Source organism: Callospermophilus lateralis, chromosome X, assembly GCF_048772815.1.
Source record: "Callospermophilus lateralis isolate mCalLat2 chromosome X, mCalLat2.hap1, whole genome shotgun sequence".
In the NCBI taxonomy this organism is placed as follows: Eukaryota; Metazoa; Chordata; class Mammalia; order Rodentia; family Sciuridae; genus Callospermophilus; species Callospermophilus lateralis.
In genome coordinates this window covers 51,879,069-51,898,501 of record NC_135325.1, presented here as the reverse complement: position 1 = coordinate 51,898,501, position 19,433 = coordinate 51,879,069, and the positions used below count along the sequence as shown (strand labels likewise).

The following is a 19,433-nucleotide window of genomic DNA, read 5'->3' as shown; positions in this document are numbered from 1 at the left end:
CTTTATCTTTTGGTAGTACTGGTTATCAAACTCATGGATGCTCTACCACTGAGCTATACTGCAAACCCTTTTTCTTTCTTTTGAGGCAGCATTTCACTAAATTGCCAAAGCTGGCCTCAAACTTGCAATCTTCCTGCCTCAGTCGCTCCCATCTCTCTGGGAGAACAGGCATGTAACACCACGCCCAGCCAGAATAATATTTTTTCTAAATGGATATTTTGTTTTAATTATCAAGCTACTATATATTCATTGAAAAATCCATGGGGCTGGGGTTGTGGCTCAGCGGTAGAGCGTTTGCCTAGCACATGTGAGGCACTGGGTTCTATTCTGAGCACCACATAAAACTGATGAATAAAATAAAGGTATTGAGTCTATCTACAACTAAAAAAATATTTAAAAAAGAAAGAAAAATCCAAACACAGAAGTAAAAAGTAAAAGTCACCCCAAATCACTAAATTCTGCCAAAAGAGGTAGTGAATGTAAAATTTATTGTATATTTAAGACCTCATTTATGATCTATGCATTCGTACATGCATATTCTCACAAACATCCATGTATACATGTTCACCTATACATTAATCAAAGGTTTATTATGTGCTTGGTACTTATACAAAGGTAAGAAAAAGTAGTATCTTGGTCTGTTCTCTACTGCTATAAGAGAACACCACAGACTGGAAAATATAGAAAGAAACTTATTTCTTACAGTTCTGGAGGCTGGAAGTCCAAGACTGAAGGGCCGCAGATGGTAAGGACTTTCTTGCTGGGTAATATGGTAGAAGGAAATCACATGGCACCTCTTAAAGCTCCAACTTGGCAACATTGTCACAGTAATAATCAAATTTCAACATGAGATCTTTTTTTTTTTTTAATGGCACTGGGCATTGAACCCAGGGGTGCTTTACCACTGAGCTACAATCCCAGTCCTTTTTATTTTAAAACAGGGTCTCCCTAAGTTGTCTAGGCTTGCCTCAAACTTGTGATCTTCCTTCCTCGGACTCCTGAGTTACTGGGGTTACAGGCATGGGATATCATATCTGGCTTAAAATGAGTTTTGGAGGGAACATACAAATCATAGAATTCTACCCTGTGGGCCCCAAAATTCATGTCCTTCAAAATATACTCATTCCATTTCAGTAGCCCTAAAGTTCTAGTTGTTTTAGTATGAATGCAAAAGTTCAAGTTCAGAGTCTCATTTGAATCATATATGAGTGAGATTTGAGATGTGATTCATTCTGGGGCAAATGTACTCTAGCTATGAGCCTTTGAAATAAAAGTAAATTATCAAATTCCAGAATACAATTGTGGGATAGGCACAGGATAGATATTACCATTCCAAAAGGGAGAAATAGGGCCTGGCATGGTGGCCTAAACCTGTAATCCCAGTGGCTTGGGAGGCTAAGTCAGAAGGACCGTGAGTTCAAAGCCAGCCTCAGCAAGTTAACAAGACCCTAAGCAACTCAGCAAGACCCTGTCTCTAAATAAAATATAAAGAGGACTGGGAGTGTGGCTCAATGGTTAAGTACCCTTGGGTTCAATTCCTAGTAGCAAAAAAAAAAAAAAAGCAGGGGGAGAAATAGGCAAGAAGACAAGGTAACTAGCCCCCCAAAAGTTCAAAACTGAAAAAGGAAAATGACATTAAGTCAGAGCTGGAGAACAATATCCTTTGATTGAATCTCCTGCTTCCTGGAAACATTCTTCCAAGACCCTGGGCGGGAAGGGGGGGCGCGGGCGGGCAGAGGTTCTACCTTCATGGCTTTGTTTGGCTCAGCAAAGGAAGCAGCTCTCACCAGTTAGTGTCTTGTTCCTGCAGCTTTACCAGGCTGGTGGTGTTGCCTAGTGGCTCTACAATTCTGGGATCTTAAGGAAGGACTGCTTGCCCTTAAGGCTCCACTAGGCACTGACCTAATGGGAACTCTGTGGTGGTTCTGATAGGTAGCAGATAGGCATGAGTGGTAGGAACATGAAGCTAAGGGGACAATTCTATAGACTGGGCCTAGTGCTGACCTGCCACATACTTTCTTTTTAAAAGCAACTTACCTCAGGCCATTGTGGCCCTGCTCTGGCTTACATATTAGAATATGTTACACTCCTTAGAAAACAATCTGTTATTTATAGAGCTGTATGTTTCAAGGCTCTTGAGTTTAAGATTCTTCTCTGCTGATAAGCACACAAATTACCCTGAAGGGGGGAATTTTATGACTCTTATCAAAGTCCACTGACCATGAAATCTATAAAAACAAATTCCAATTAGAACAGGTCAGCATAAACCAAGGTGACAGAGAGTTGCCTTTAGATATTTAGCATATGATTTTAATCTCATTATGATAGTAAAATACTCCCCTGCTCCCCCCATGGGTACCTGTGGGTAAGACCATGTACTGTAGGAACTTAAAAATCTGATGCATTCCTGGGGCTGACATTGTGACTCAGTGGTAGAGCGCTTGCCTTGCATGTGTGAGACACTGGGTTCGATCCTCAGCACCACATAAAAATAAATAAATAAATAAATAAATAAAACAAAGGTATTGTGTTATGTACAACTAAAATTTAAAAAAAAATCTGATGCATTCCTACTGTCACTTAAAAATTGAGAGGTAGTACCTGGACTCTTTACAAACTTCCCTAAGATTCCCAATAAAATTAGGGAACAAAGGGCCTCTACATGACTTTCTCTACTTGGAGAGGACACACTGTCACTCTCCTTAAAAGTATTATACTTTTACTACCTTTGCTTTCTTGCCTAAAATTTTCTCCTGCAAGAACACAAAGAGTCGAAACAAAAAATGATCCCTGGACCACTGCCAAAACAGTTCCAACTCCACATTTCTGCTTAGCATTACCCTAGAAGTGGCTCTCTATGGTGGCTCCAACCCTGTGACAAATCTCTGCTTGGAGCCCAGGCTATCTGTGACATCCTTTGAAATCTAGATGGAGGAAGCTATGTCCCCCAGCTCTTACATCTGCATCGTGCAGACTTACCAGATGGATGGGCTTGTGCCCCCTCAAGTGGCTGCCTGAGTTGCATGGAGCAGTGCAACTGGCTTGAGCAGTGACTGGAGCAGCTAAGGAGTACGGAATGCTGTGCTGGAATGTGGGAAGCAAGCAGAGACCTGAGGTAGTTCTAGGCAGTAAGCCTGTGCAGGGTACTCTGGGGTCACCTCCTCAAACCACTCTGTCCTCCTAGAGCTCTGAACCACTGCCAGTAGCAGTTCTAACTCCATAGTTCTCCACATTCAATAATGAGAGGGGAAGCCTCCAAGTCCTCTCAAAATGACTTCAAGGTATTTCTCCCATTATTTTGACAAATGACACCTTGCTCCCTTCTATCAGTAAGAATCTTTTTAGCAAATGGCTGCTTTTTGACTACACCCTAAGTATTCTCTCCTGAACATACTTTTTCACTCTTTGGCCAGGCTGTAAGTTTTTCAAATATTTCCAGTTTTAATTTAAATTCTGCCTTTACGTCATTTCTTCCCCTGCATCTTAACACAGTGGTTAAAAGTAGCAAGGCAGCAGCAGCCTGAATGCTTTGCTGCTTAGATATTTCTTCTACTAGATATCTTAATTTGTCACTCTGAAATTTTGCTTACTACAAAGTCCAAGAGAATGGGCACAATGTACCCATGTTCTTTGCAACTTAGGATGCCCTTTCCCCAGTTTCCAAGACCTTGTTGTTCATTTCCATCTCAGACTTCATTAGAATAACCCTTACTGTCATTTCCCCATAATCATCTCCACCCAAATCTCTTGCAAATAGTTGGTCTAAAGAAAACTTACTGTAATTAAAGATTTTAATCAACTAAACCAAAACAAAAAGACCTTTAGCACAGTATGTATACAAAAGACACTACATGAAAATGGGATGAAAAGCATAGAAAAAATGGCAGGTGGAGAATTCTTATGAGAAATGTTGCCATAAAGCATATGAAAATTTTGACCTAACATGTCAGCATGAATTTTTAAAAATTTGGTTTTTTTAGTTATACATGACAGTAGAGTATATTTTGACATATTATACACACATGTAGTATAACTTCCCATTCTTGTGGTTGTACGTGATGTGGAGTTACACTGGTGTATTCATATATGAACATGGGAAAGTTATGTCCAATTCATTCTGGTGTCTTTCCTATTCCCAATCCTCTTTTCTTCCCCCCATTCCCGGGGTTCAATTCAGTGAATCTATACTCCTCCCTCTCCCACCCATTGTGAGTCTGCATCCACATATCAGAGAGAACACTGGCCTTTGTTTTTTGGGGATTGGCTCATTTCACTTAGCAGTAAGCAGGAACTTTATAATATTAATTAATCACCTCTATAAAATAAGAATATGAAGCAGGGATGCAAGAACACAGGGAAGAGCTTGTAACTGATAAAAGGAAATAAATATGAGTTACTTCAGAAAAAGGAAATGGAAGAAAAAATAAAATCAACAAAAAACAAAGGTAAATTTAGAAGTAGCAAAAGGGAGAACAGACACTATAAATAAACAGATATAGAAAACAAGAATAAATAAGCAAGCAAGGGCTGGGGTTGTGGCTCAGTGGTAGAATGTTTGCCTAGCTCATGTGAGGCACTGGTTCAATCCCTAGCACCACATAAAAAACTAAATAAACAAAACAAAGGTATTGTGTCCATCTACAACTAAAAATATTTTTTTAAAAAATAAGCAAGCAAAATGAAAATGAGATGAAAATTGAAAATGCTTATCACATCTTCCTTGTTTCCTCATTAATTAATGAGTTAAAATCTTTGATACTTGTTCATTTTATATTCATAGGAGAGTCATCATTGTATTTTAAAATTATTAACTGAGATGCCCAATGGATACACATAACATGACCAGGTAATTGTGTTGTTGCAGAAATACAACTCATGTACTGCTTAAACTCATCTTTTCTTGGCTTCCAAATTGAATCCCAAGTGGCAACAGAACTTTGCTGAATCTTCTGGGTGAGATGGTGCATGCCTGTAATGCCAGTGATTCGAGAGATTGAAGAACGAAGATGGCAAATTCAAGGCCAGCCTAGGCAACTTAGCAATACCCAGTCTCAAAATAAAAATAAATAAATAAATAAATTAATTAATTAATTAATTAAAAGGACTAGAATTTAGCTCTGTGGTAGAGTGCCCCTGGGTTCAATCCCTAGTACTGCAACAAAACAAACAACTTTGCTAAATCTGCTTTCTAGGCTGGGGATATAGCTCAGTTGGTAGAGTGCTTGGCTTGCATACACAACACCCTAAATTTGATCCCCAGCACCAAAAAAAAAAAAAAATCCTCCTACATCTGTTTTCCATTTTTCTTTTCTATTAAGTTCACCTTTTGTTTTAGGTTTTAATTTATTACACTACAGACAATAAATTATTCACCTTTGGTAGCAGCAATGTGGTTTTATTTGGTGATCTCTATAACTGGATTAATGAATTATCTAGTCTCTGATCAGTGAGAAAAAACAGAAAATTTAATTTGTCACTTTTGTTATTCTAGTTATCCAATTTGAGCTCAAATTAATCAATAATTTCATGTCCACATGGAAGGATAACAACACTGATATCTGCACTGGTGAGTTTCTATTTTTACTCTTACAACTGCAGAGCTGAATTCATAAGATCTCTGTATTGAGAAAGGCCTTGATATTGTATTGTGTGTGAAATGTTTTATTATCTCTGGAGGGTATTGATAAATTATAAAATCTCCTAAATTAAAGGATCTAACTAACTAGTTTATAGATGTAAGGACTTATATACATACATTCTTAAAATTCTAAGAAAAAAGAATTTGAATTTGTAATACTAAAATGTGCTAAATTAAAATATTTTCACAAAAATTCTTCTCCCTCAGAAACATTTTAAGGTAAATATTTGGCAAATGAAATTAGTATAATAATAATTTTTTAAACAAAAAAAGGGCTGTCTCAGCCAGGCATGGTGGTGCACACCTATAATCCCAGCGGCTTGGGAGGCGGAGGCAACGGGATCACAAGTTCAAAGCCAGCCTCAGCAATGGCGAGGCACTAGGCAACTCAGTGAGACTCTGTCTCTAATAAAATACAAAATAGGGCTAGAGTTCAGTCCCCGGTATCAAAAAAAAAAAAAAAAGGGGCTGTCTCTTTGGTGATTTACTTGTGCAAAGTATAAAACAAGTATGTATTTTACTTTATTCAGTTCTGTTTTTCCTAAATGTAAATAGGTTCACTCATTAAAAAAATATTACTCATAATATTTAAGAATATAAAAATCTAAATTTGTGTCTCACTAAAATAATTTTTCTGAGAAACATTTATTTTGGCAGTATCTATATTTTAGATTTCAGATAATTTCCAAAATATTTAGTAATTTAAAACACTGGATAGATATTAAATTGAGTTAACTAATGAATAATCATTAGATATCTACATTTTTTAAAGTAAAATAGAATACTTACACAATGACTATCATTCAGGTTTAAATTTATATACTGCTGCTTCTTACTTATTTATTTGTTTACTTTTGTGGTACCAGGAATTGAATCCAAAGCCTTACACACGCTAGACAAATGCTCTACCTCTGAGCTGTAGCCCCACCTTTTATAAAATTTGAGACTAAATTGCTCAGGCAGGCCTTGAACTTGTGATCCTACCACCTCAGCCTGTGAGCAACTGGATTACAAATGTGTGCTATATCATGCCTGGTGTTTCTTAATTTTATATGCTATGGAGAGGTAACATGTTTGTGTCACATTAATGAGTATGTTCATTTTTCTCATTAAAAGGGATGATTATAGACATAGAAAGTTGTGTTAAATGTGTTCATGAATTCTGCTATTCTGCTATAATGCCATTATATGGGTGAGAGACAGTTTTCAATTTTAACCCTAAATTTTTTCTCTTTATAATAGAAAATATTTTGGTTATCTTAGTGATTTGGGAGTCTGAGGAGGAGGATCGCAAGCTCAAAGCCATTCTCTGCAACTTAGTGAGATCCTAAGCAACTTAGCAAGACCATGTCGCAAAATAAAAAAAATAAAAAAAAGGAGCTGGGATTGTAGCTCAGTGGCAGAGTGCTTGCCTGGCATATGTGAGGCACTAGGATCAATCTTCAACACCACATATAAATAAATAAAATAAAGGTACTGTGTCCGCCTACAACTGAAAATATATTTTTTAAATTTTTTAGTATTTATTTTTTAGTTCTCGTTGGACACAACATCTTTGTTTGAACATCTTTGTTTGTACGTGATGCTGAGGATCGAACCTGGGCCGCACGCATGCCAGGCGAGCGCACTACCACTTGAGCCACATCCCCAGCCCAACTGAAAATATTTTTTAAAAAATTTTTAAAAAGGGCTGGGGTGTGGCTGGGTGATTAAGCACCCCTGGGTTCAATCCCCATACCCCAAAAAAGTCTGATTAAAAGTTACAATTAAAACAAATTATTGAAATTATATTATGAACAATAGTGACAAATAGGTATGTGCATCTGTTTTTAAAGGAAAAGGTTGATTCTAAGGCAGTGGTTCTCAAATTTTCTATTCTCAGAACCCATTTGCATTCAGAAAAAATTACTGAGGACTTCCAAAGAGGCTTTTCATATGTATGTTATAACTATCAATCTTCATGATATTAGAAATTGAAACCAAATATGTTAATATATTTACTGACTGAACTGATTTAAGATGAATCATGTTAATGTTAATGTCAATTTTAATAAAAATAATTATAAAGCTGGGAGTATATAGAGAGTTTACTTGGCATGCATAAATCCCTGAATTCCATCCCCAGCACAAAAAATAATTAATTAAAAAAGTATATATATGAAAAATTGAGAAAAGTATTTCACATTTTTGTAAAGCTCTTTTAATGAGTGACTTAATAGAAATAGCTAGATCCTCCCATCTGCTTCTACATTCAATCTATTATAATATTACACATCATGTAGCCTTTGGAAAACTATATGTCTTAGTATTATTTTAAAAATAGTTTAAACTGAGAGACTCCCCTGGATATAAAAGGGTATGATGAAGGACGAACTTGAAAAGTAAATTTTATTTGCCCTCCCTTAAACCTGAATCTGAAATAAAGCAATGTTACGTGTTAAAATTGTAGCACAGTTATCTCAATTTTAATGAGTTTGTTTTCTTAGTGTATTGATTAATGCTTTTAATACAAAAGGTGTTTCTTATCTTCTGTGTTGTCTGCCTGTATAGCAGATTCCTCTTACCAGGATAATTTTCTGGCCTGTACATTGTCATTTTATTTCTTTTTTAATGGTTATTTAATAGCAAACAAAGAACAAAAACAAAGATTCCTCACGTATTGAAAAACTAAAGTTCTTTAGAAATGTGTTACTGAATATACTTATTTTTAAATGTTTGTTGCTTTGTTTAGAAAGATAACCAGGTATTATTTCTCAATTCACCTTTAACAACTTTCTTTATTTTGGCTTCCAAAAACTGCATCCCAAATATAGAAGAGATAAAAATAAACTTTCAGGATATCTTTTAAATCTAAAATGGTCTTTGGGATTTGGGGATTTCTGAAAGGACCCCTGAAAAATTGTAAAGGCTGATATTCTTTCTCCACATAAAAACAGAAATGTTAGAAATAGTTTACTTCGATAGGATACTACTGTAAGAGTTGTACTAGAAGTTATAAAATTGGAAGATATGTCTAGCTTTTTCTATATTAAGTTTTTATAAATATAAAATATTATTCATATAAAATTTCCAGGAGTTGTATATTTTATGGGTAGTTCCTAGCAAGTTTTTACTGTCCTCCTTGTATATAGAGTAGGATTTATTCAAGTGAGAAGACACGGAGCTCCTGCAGGGTGAGAGGGGACACAGTAGGGTTTGTCCCATAGTAATTTTTACAATCAAAAGAAATATTAATCACAACTCTTATGAACTACTTTCAATAATATCAAATGTCTAGCTATAAGAACAATTAAGGAGAGGATGTGAACAACACTATAAACCAACTAGACTTAACAGACATGTACAGAACATTCCATGCAAGAACAACAAAATACACTTTCTTCTTAAGTTCTTATGGAACATTCTCCAGGATGGACCATATTTGACCATAAGTCTTAATTTGGGTTCTAACCCCAGAACCAAAAACACAGACAACACACAAGAAGATAAAGCAAATTTTAAAGGATTGAAATTATATACAGTATACTCTCTGGCAACAATAGAATTAAGCTAAAAAATCACTCACAGAATGAAAACTGGAAATTTTGCAAATTTGCAAATAATTTAAACAACACATTCTTTTATTCTACTTTTTAAAATTTTTATTTTCTTGGTACCATGTATTGAACCCAGGGGAGCTCTGCCATTGAGTTAAATCCTCAACTCTTTTTCTTTCTTTTTGTAAAATTTTGAGACAGTCTCTTTAAGTTGCTTAGGGCCTCCCCTACATTGCTACAGTTGGCCTTGAATTTGCAATCTTCCTGTCTCCAGTTTGCTGGGATTACAGGTGTATGCCACCATGCCCAGCTTTTATTTATTTATTTGTATTTTTTCAGTACTGGAGATTGAACCCAGGGGTACTCTATCACTGAACTACATGCTCAGCCCTTTTTATTTATTTTTGAGACAAGGTCTCACTTAGATGATGAGGCTGGCCTTAAACTTGTGATCCTCCTGCCTCAGCCTCCTGAATTACATATGCACACCTGCCACACTTGGCTAACATATCAATACCACCATAGTCTTCACAGACTCAGGCTTTAGGCCAATCCTACAGATTCAGTTTTTCCATTCCCAGGACCAGGCTGACCCCTGTGGCCCTGGGCCCTGTATTACCCCAAGTGACAGTCTGGTCCCCACTGCCCCAGGCTTCAGGTCTGCCCAGCAGTAGAACAGCCCTACAGCCCCAGTCATTAGGCCAACGCCTAGAGATCCAGGCTCCAGGCTGGCCCCTATGGATACAGGGTTCTAGACCCACACACTACAAAATCATGAAGGGAAGTAGAAAATACCTAGAAATGAATGAAAATGAAAACAACATATAAAAACTTGAGAAACAGTGAAGGTGATGCTCAGGGGAAAATTTATAGTTGTAAATGCCTACAATAAAAAAAAGAATATCTCAAATCAATAATATAATCTTAAACATTAAGTAACTAGAAAAAGAAGTGCAAACTAAACCCAAACCTAGAAGAAAGTGAATAAATAAATAATAAACTATTCTCTTAATAAGAATAAGAGAATAGAAAAACAATAGAAAAAAATCTATGAAACCAAGAGTTTGTGCCTTGAACATATGAAAAAAAGACAAACCTTTAGTTAGAATGACAAAGAATAAAAGACTTTATTAGAAGACTCACCACTCATTTATTTTGATGTAAATAAAAGGATAAGAGATTACTATAATCTATTATATGCCAACAAATTAGATAACCTAGATCAAATGGCAAAATCCTAGAAGCAAAAAAATTGCTAAACTGAACTAAGAAGAAATACAAAATTTCAACAAAGTTTTAAATGAGTAAAGAGATTGAATCAGTTATCTAAAAATCTCCTAAAAACAAATCTATGACCAGATAGTTCAATGGTGAATTCTATCAAACAATTAATTCTCTCAAACATTTAAAGAATAAACACCAATCGTTCTCAAATTCTTCCAAAAACTGAAGAAGAGTGAGTATTTCCTAACTTATTATATGAAGCCAACATTACCCTGGTACCAAAACCAGATGAAGCTATCATAAGAAAAGAAAATTACAAATCAAAATAATTTATGAATATATATTCAAAAGTCCAAAACAAAATACTAGCAAAGTGAATCATATATTGTATTCAAGAATTATATATTGTGAAAAAGTGTCATCTATCCAAATAATACAAGGCTAGTTCAATATAAGCAAATAAATCAATAGAACATATTACACTATAGAACAAAGGAAAAAAACTCAATCATTTTAATTGATGCAGAAAAGTCATTTGATACAAGATCTTTGCTTGATAAAATACCCAGGAAATTGAAATAAAAAGAAATATCATCAACCTGATGCAGCACATTTAAACAAAACCCATAGTTAACATTATACTTAATAGTAAAAAACTAAAAGCTTCCCAAGACTAGGAACAAGACAGGATGCCCTGTTTCACCACTGCTATTCAATATATTACTGAAAAGATAGCCAGAGAAATTAGGTAACAAAGAAAATAAAAAACATATCCACATTGGAAAGGAAGAAGTAAAACTATCACTGTTCACAGATGACTTGATCCTACATTTGAAAAATCCTACAGAAATCACAAAAAAGCTATGAATTCAGCAATGTTTCAGGGGCTGGGGTTGTAGCTCAGAGGCTGGGATTGTAGCTCAGTGGTTGAGCACTTGCCTTGCATGTGTGAGGCACTGGGTTCAATCCTCAGCACCACATACAAAAATAAATAAATAAAATAAAAATATTTTAAAAATGTAATGAGAAATATTGTTCAAAAAAAGGAAAAGGTAGATAATTTGGACTTCATCAAAATGAAAAATGTCTGTGCATAAAAGACATTATCATGAAAGTGAAAAGTCAATATACAGAACAGGAGAAAGATTTGCAAATCATATATCTGACATTTCTTTATATACATACCTGTAACTCAACAATAAAAGGACAAACAATGCAATTTTAGAAAATGAGTAAAGTACTTGAATAGATAAGTCCTTTCCCCCAAAAAATGATATATGAATGACCAGTAAGAACAGGAAAAGATGCTCAACATCATTAGTCATTAGGGAAATACAAACCCAAACTATGATATACCACGTCACACCACCTAAGATGGCTAAAATATAACAAGTGGTAGTGAGGAAGTGGAAAGATTGAAACAATTGTACAAGGCTGATAGGAAGGTAAAATGGTGCAGCTGCTGTGGAAAACAGTTTGGTGGTTCTTCAAAAAGTTAAACATAGAATTATCATCTGACCAAATAATTCCACTCCTAAGTATATACCCCCAAATAACTTTAAGTAGGGACTCAGGTAAAAACTTAACCAATAATCATAGCATCATTATTTATAATCTCCACAAAGTAGAAACAACCCATGTGTCCATCAACTGATAAATGTATAAACAAAGTATGACATATACATAAAATGGAATGTTATTTGGCCCAAAAAAGAATGAAGTACTAATATATCCACTACATAAATGAACTCTGAAAACATTATGCTAAGTGAAATAACCCAGGGGCAAAAGGACAAATACTGTATGATGCTACTTAAAGGGAATATCTTGAATAGGCAAATTCATAAGGACACAAAGCAGAAAGAGGTTCCCAAGGGCTGCAGGCTAGGGGAATAGGGAGTTATTGTTTAATGGCTATAGTTTCTGTTTGGGGTGATAGAAATTTTTGGTAATACACAGTGGTATATGGCTGTACAACATTGTGCAAGTAATTAATGCCACTGAATATTATACTGCAAAATGCCTAAAATGGCAATTTTTATGTTATGTATATTTTATCACAATAAAACTCTTATGAAATAGTTATGTATTATACTCTAATAAAGCATTCTACCTTCCTAAAATTCTGATATTTCTATATTAAATTAAACCATAGCAATTAGATCTCTATAATATACAGGTTGCTTATTAAAATACTGGTATTTTTCTGAGAACTCTGCAAAATCTACAAGCCAGAGATTATATCTTCAATAGAATAGGTCAGTATTGGTGCTTCACAGAAAAGTACAGTACTATGTGCTTCAAATTATTGACATGTCAGAATAGACTCTTAGTTACAAGCTTGAGTTGATTGATAGTGCACAGACAATTTTCAGGCCATATCCGTGGGCTAATTAGGCTTTCCAGGAATTGCTTTTGAGTTCACAAGCATAAAACTTCACGAAAGCAGACTGCTAACTCAAAATTCAGCAGAGCACAGGACTGAATAAATTGATGAAAGAGAAATTTTACTCTGGTTATTTATTTAGAATACTGTCAATGTTGTTTTAATGTTCCATTTGCAGTCTTATATGAGAAAACTTACTTCACAAGCCATTTGTAAGTCAAAACAATTCAGTAGATGCTGAAACTAAATTATTTTAAAATGATATGATCAAACTCTTACTAAATCTCCGTACTTTTCATTGAAATATACTTATTCACATTGGTTCTATAAGAATCTGCTCCTCCTTTTCATCATGATATAATTGGACATATTAAGGTCTTACCTAGAGTATCAATATTATATGATACTCATCTAATCAGTTATGATATGCTACTTTAAAGAGATAAGGTTGACTGTACTTCAAATTTACATCAGGGAACTGGCCTTTCTTACAGGGTCCCAGTCTTAAAAGTGGTAGGAAATTTACTTTCTGGCAGGCCAAGAACCTTAGTAAATTTAGGGAACCTTGAAAAGAGATGAATTTCCATAAATTTATAAAGCATGACAAGTGAAATCTGGTGGACAGATTTCTTGAACTTGGTTACCTAACTTTGAAGTAGCATCGAAGAGGGTTTCAGATAGCCAATCTCAGATTTCCTATAGAAGCATCTAGACAGAATTTGAATCTGTAGCCTTAGTAGTTATTCAGTATTTTATAGCTTTAGATATGCAAAGTAAATCCAAGGAGGCCTGTTTGGTTTGTTAACACTCATGCTGTACCTATGTAAATAATCAGGGCAAATCTAATGAAATTAGCTTGTTTTGTGATTAAGAATAATATTCTATGAGATTATTATGATCACAGAGGAGGGAGGTAGATGGAATACTATGCAAAAAAAAAATTGCAAAAGGCTTTGAAGCAGGAAAAAGAAATTAGTGTATGTCCTTTCAAGTGTACCCTTCAAGGTTATCTCTACCTAAATTGTGTGAGTCATTTTTCAATTCAATAATTTGTAGAAAACTGTTAATAATGCAAATTATTCTTGTGTAAGGAAATGTAAGTGACTTTTGTTCCACGGAGATTAAACTAATCATTCTCTGTGGATATTTACCAGTTTTGTAAATTTATTTCAGTATTTTTCTTGCTTGAATGTATATGTGTTTCTTTCTTTCTTTCTTTCTTTTTTTTTTTTTGAACCAGTTTGTAACATCTTACTGGTTCCCTTACTAATTAATGAGTTAAATTAAATCATTGATTTGTCTGAAAACAAAAATGGAAAATAAAACTTCAAAAATTTATAAAGATAGGGCTGGGGATGTGGCTCAAGGGGTAGCGTGCTCGCCTGGCATGCGTGCGGCCCGGGTTCGATCCTCAGCACCACATACAAACAAAGATGTTGTGTCCGCCGATAACTAAAAAAAATAAATAAATATTTTAAAAAAATTTATAAAGATATATTGGGGCTGGAGCTGGAGCTCAGTGGCAGAGCACTTGCCTAGCATGTATGAGGCACTGGATTGAAAATAAAACAAATTGGGGCTGGGGTTATAGCTCAGTGGTAGAGCACTTGCTTAGCATGTGTGAGGCACTGGGTTTGATCCCTGGCACCACATAAAAATAAACAAATAAAATAAAGGTAAATAAATAAAATAAAGGTATGCCATCCATCTACAGATACCAAAATTTTAAAAACATAGAGATATAGAAGATAAAACAAAAGGTGTAAGAGACAAGTAGAGGAGATTCAAAACATGCAGAGTTCCCAAAGAAGAAATAAAAATAATGGAATAAAAACAAATGTTTAAGGGGCTGGGGTTGTGGTTCAGTGGTAGAGCACTTGCCTAGCACATCTGAGGCACTGGGTTTAATTCTCAGCACCATATAAAAATAAATAAAATAAAAGTATTATGTCCATTTACAATTAAAACACAAAAAAAACACAAATATTTAAAAACATGATTCTAGAAAAATTTCTAGAAATGGAGGAATACTTTAATTTGCACATTGAAAAAGCATACCATGTTCCCCCAAAAAACTGACTCAAGAATATTGCATTTCCTTTTGTTCTGCTACCACTATATTTCTTTTCTTTCTTTCTTTTTTGAGACAGTGTTTCACAATGTTGCCCAGGCTGGCCTGGAACTCATGATTTCCCTGCCTTAGCCACTCAAGTAGCTGAGATTATAGGCTGTTTTTTTTTTTTTTTAACATTTTATTATTATTTTTTTTTTATTTTGGCAGGGGGTGGGTACCAGAGATTGAACTCAGGGGCACTCAATGACTGAGCCACATCCCAGCCCTATTTTGTATTTTATTTAGAGACAGGGTCTCACTGAGTTGCTTAGCACCTTGCCATTGCTAAGGCTGGCCTCCTGAGCCACTGGGATTACAGGTGTGCACCACCACGGCTGGCTACCATTTTATTTTTAAAGCAGTTTTAGGTTCAAAGTAAAACTGAGAGGAAAGTACAGAGATTTCTCACATACTGGCCCCTAACCTCCCATACATTCAGAATTCCCCACCATCAACATGCTGCATCTATTCCATACATTAGTTTTAACTGATGGACCAGCACTACACATCACATTCAACCAAAGTCCATAGTTTGGTTTAGGATTCACTCTCTGTATTATGCATTTTGTGGGTTTTGACCAATGTATAAAGACATATATTCATCATTGTAATATCATACAGAATAGTTTTCCTGCCCTAAGAATTTTCTGTGATCCACCTATTCATGCTGTCCCCTAAACCCCTAGACAATCACTGATAGGTTATTGTCTTCATGATTTTGCCTTTTGCAAAATATCATATAGTTGGAATCATATAGTATGTTAACTTTTCAGACTGGCTACTTTTACTTAGTAATATATATTTAAGATTCTGCCATGTCTATCTGTGTCTTGATAGCTCATATTTTTCAATACTGAATATTCCATTGTACAAATATACCACATTTTATTATCTGTTCACGTATGTTCACGTATGTATGTATGTATAAACTCCAAATGCACTTCAACCTATTTTCCCAGAAAAATAAGGATTAAATAGAAAAACCCCAAAATGGGGCAATTGTGAATAAAGCTGCTATAAACAGCCATGTGCAGATTTTCGTGTGACCATAAATTTTTGATTCCTTTGAGTAAATATAAAGGAGCATGATTGCTGAATCATATTGACAACATTATGTCTAATATTGTAAGAAATTATCATACTATCTTCCAATGTGGCTATACCTTTTTTTTCATTCCCATTAGTAATGAATGAGAGTTCCTGTTGCTCTGTACCTCACCAGGATTTGCTGTTGTCAGTGTTTTGGATTTGATCATTTGGATAGGTATGTGCTAGTATTTCATTATGGATTTAATCTGAAATTACCTAATGACTTGTATATGTATAAATACAAACATGCACATACACACATGTGCAGTCATGGATTGCTTGATGTTAGGAACACATTCTGAGAAATACATGATTATGCAAATATAGAGTATCCTAGAGCTTCACCACTTTCTAAAAGTACCACCAGTTGGGGAACAAACTTTCAATACATAAACCTTTGTAGATATCCTGGATCTAAACTATAACACTGGATATTCTGTACTTCTGATTTTTTTTTTAAAAAAATATATCCAGGTAGTAGGGTTCTTTCTTTTGCTGTACTGGGGACTGAACCCAAAGCCTCCTGTATGCTAGGCAAGTACTCTATTGCTGAGCAACATGCCCAGCCTTCTATAAAAATTTTATTTTATTTTGAGACAGGGTCTCCCTGAGTTGCCAGGCTTGCTTTGAACTTGAGATCCTCCAGCCTCAGACTCCCAAATAACTGGGATTACAGGTGTGAACTAATGCACCTGGGACCAGGCTTATTTTCTGATTCCATTACGAACTTCTAGTTTTTGCACTGTAATCAGATCATGTTCTCTGTTTTATTTGTATGTCTCAGAATCTATTCAGGGTTTCCTTATCATTAATGCTGTAAACATTTCAGAGTAGAAAAGAAGATGCATTTTCTGTTCTCAGAATATAGAGCATACTTTAAAGCTATAGAGTCTATTTTCCTGAAATCTGCTATAGAAAGTATATTATTTAGGTATCTTCTATTCTTACTTATTATTTTTATTGTTTAAATAGCTGTCATAGATTGAGAGAGGCAAATTAAATCCCTGTGTTTATATTCTTCCTTATAATTTATATAATTTGATTTGAAAATCTGTCAGAGACATCACATATGCACAAAGAGAAAACAACAAATAATTTCTAAATATTAAGAAAAAGAATTCATGAATATATTAAAATAATAACATGCCATGTCCAAATAGAGTTTATTCCAGGAATGCAATGATGACTTAATTTTAGGAAATCTATTATTATAATTCAGTGTATTCACAGCTTAAAGAGAAAAACCATGATTATCTTCATAGATTCTGAAAAGGCATATAACTCAATTGAATACCCATTGACTTAAAAGAATTCTAAAACACGAACAGATGGGCACACTATAACATTGTCTATCTATACCTAAAAAACAATACCATCTTTAATGAGGAAACTGTAGCAAGTTATTACATGACTTCAAAAGTTTTACTACAACTTTGATAATTCATAATAAACTACCAGCAGTGGCTAGTATTTTGATTGTGGTTTGAAAGACTCTGTCATCTACATCTATTAGTATCTAGTGACCTAAGAGCAATAGCATGTTGTACAATAATAATCTTACTTTTATATTTAATATTGTACTTTTACCAGAAGTCAAAGTGTATAATATTCTTACTCTAATCAGTGTTATAGAATAAAAATACTACATACAGTATAGAAAAATTGGTTCTTAAAAATAATTTAGCTGTTATTGAATATTGCAGAAAATTCTCATGACAAATGAGGTGATTATTCAGATTGTAAACTTCTTTCATAGCTATGTTATCAAACTTCTAATTCCCACTGTACCTGTTTGTTTCAGAAGATTCCAGATGTCTTTGCATTTCTGGGTTTGCTCAAGTGCACGATTCAGTAACTTGGTCTATTTGGCAACAAGATAATTAGTCTCAACAAAAAAGAACTTTAAGCAAATTAGCATAATCTCATACCATTTTAATTAAAAGCAATTAAAAATAAAATGTTAATTTATTTATTTTTACTTTGTATTTATTTTTCAAGTACTAGGGATTGAACCCAGTGGTGATTAATCACTGAGCAACATCCCCAGTCCATTTTATTTTATTTTTTTATTTTGAGACAGGATCTCACTAAGTTGCTTATGACCTCGTTAAATTGCTGAGGCTAACCTCAAATTTGCGATCTTCCTGTCTCAGCCTCCATAATTGCTAGGATTTCAGGCTTGTGCCACCACGCCCAGCTAAAATGTTAGTTTAAAGTGAACATTTTGAAATTGCTGTAGGAATATAAACTCCAAATGCACTTCAACCTATTGTCCCAGAAAAATAAGGATTAAATAGAAAAACCAAGCACTGTCAATTTCTTTAATAATTTAGAATAGAAGAAAAAAAGCACTTTCAGAATGGTTGTATGAGGCATTCCATAGATCCTTTTCCAAGCAAAACAAAAATAAAAATAAAAAACAGACAAAAATTATAAAACACAGTCGTGTATGGCGTATGTAGGCCCTGGGTTCCATCTTCAGAACTACAAAAACAAAACAAATAAAACACTATCATGTAAAGTCTCAAGAAATTGCCTGCCCTGAGGGCATACAGAAAGTGGAGAAACTTTTACCCCAAGAGATCTGCTAAGCCTAAGTAAGACGAATGAGGGCCTGTGACATTTGAACCAAGATGTGTTCACCAACCCCCAGTTCAGTGTGATGTAAGCACTGCTTTGGGTAGATGTGATCATATTTCAAGGTTAGGGATTCCTGTGAGGGCCAGACTGCTGGTACTTCTCATCCCCCAGGTCTGTACCATGGAAGCTATATCATAAAAAAACACAGCTGAGGAGCCTAGGGCTCTCTTCTTGGTCTCAGTTGTTCTCATCTCTGTTTGCTTATAGTATAGTTTCCATGCTGGGAGAGGCAAGGCAAAAATACCAGGGATTATAACTCTTGCCCATTCAGAGCTGGACTGTCACTCTGATAGAAGTGGGCCACTGTCCCTGCCCTCACTTCCCAAATAGTAATTCAGTTTCTGCTCAGTAAATGTGGTAGGTCATTAGAAGGGTGAGCTCTGTAGTTTTCCCTAAGGGGAAAATCTTGGATTAGAATAGAAACTGGGGAAGTTCAAGGCTAAGGGCACTTTTAAAAACCATGGAAATTTTGGTAGTGAGCTGCTGGGGCAGGCCCAAAATGGCTGTATTTAGGTTCCCTCATGGAGACTTCTGGCAGGCTATGTTATGTTTTTAGTCTGTTGCCAGGGCTGGAAACTGGCTGTTATGGTTAGTCAAGGCCAGAAACACTGTGATTCAGAGTATAGACTCAAGGTCATAAAAATTAACTTGGGAGCTTGTGCACCGCCCCTCCCTTATGTAATGTGCTGGCAGTGTCCCTTCTTTGTTTGAACTGAATATAAAATGGGGTCTAAAATGGAACTGGCTGGAGGGCTGAAGTTGAAGCTGGGGGCTGGCTAATGGCTATGTCCACCTCCAAATAAAGGA

General features: G+C 35.1%; 1 protein-coding gene across 2 annotated transcripts in view; it reads right to left on the bottom strand.

The window, feature by feature from the left end:
* The window catches only part of Tex11 (testis expressed 11), a 285,555-nt gene that overhangs the window by 38,250 nt on the left and 227,872 nt on the right, over nucleotides 1–19,433 (bottom strand). For both annotated transcript variants that reach the window (XM_077106381.1, XM_077106382.1), the window contains one exon: nucleotides 17,775–17,847. In XM_077106381.1, coding sequence (XP_076962496.1) covers nucleotides 17,775–17,847 — 73 coding nt within the window. The remainder of the gene's footprint in view (nucleotides 1–17,774; nucleotides 17,848–19,433) is intronic.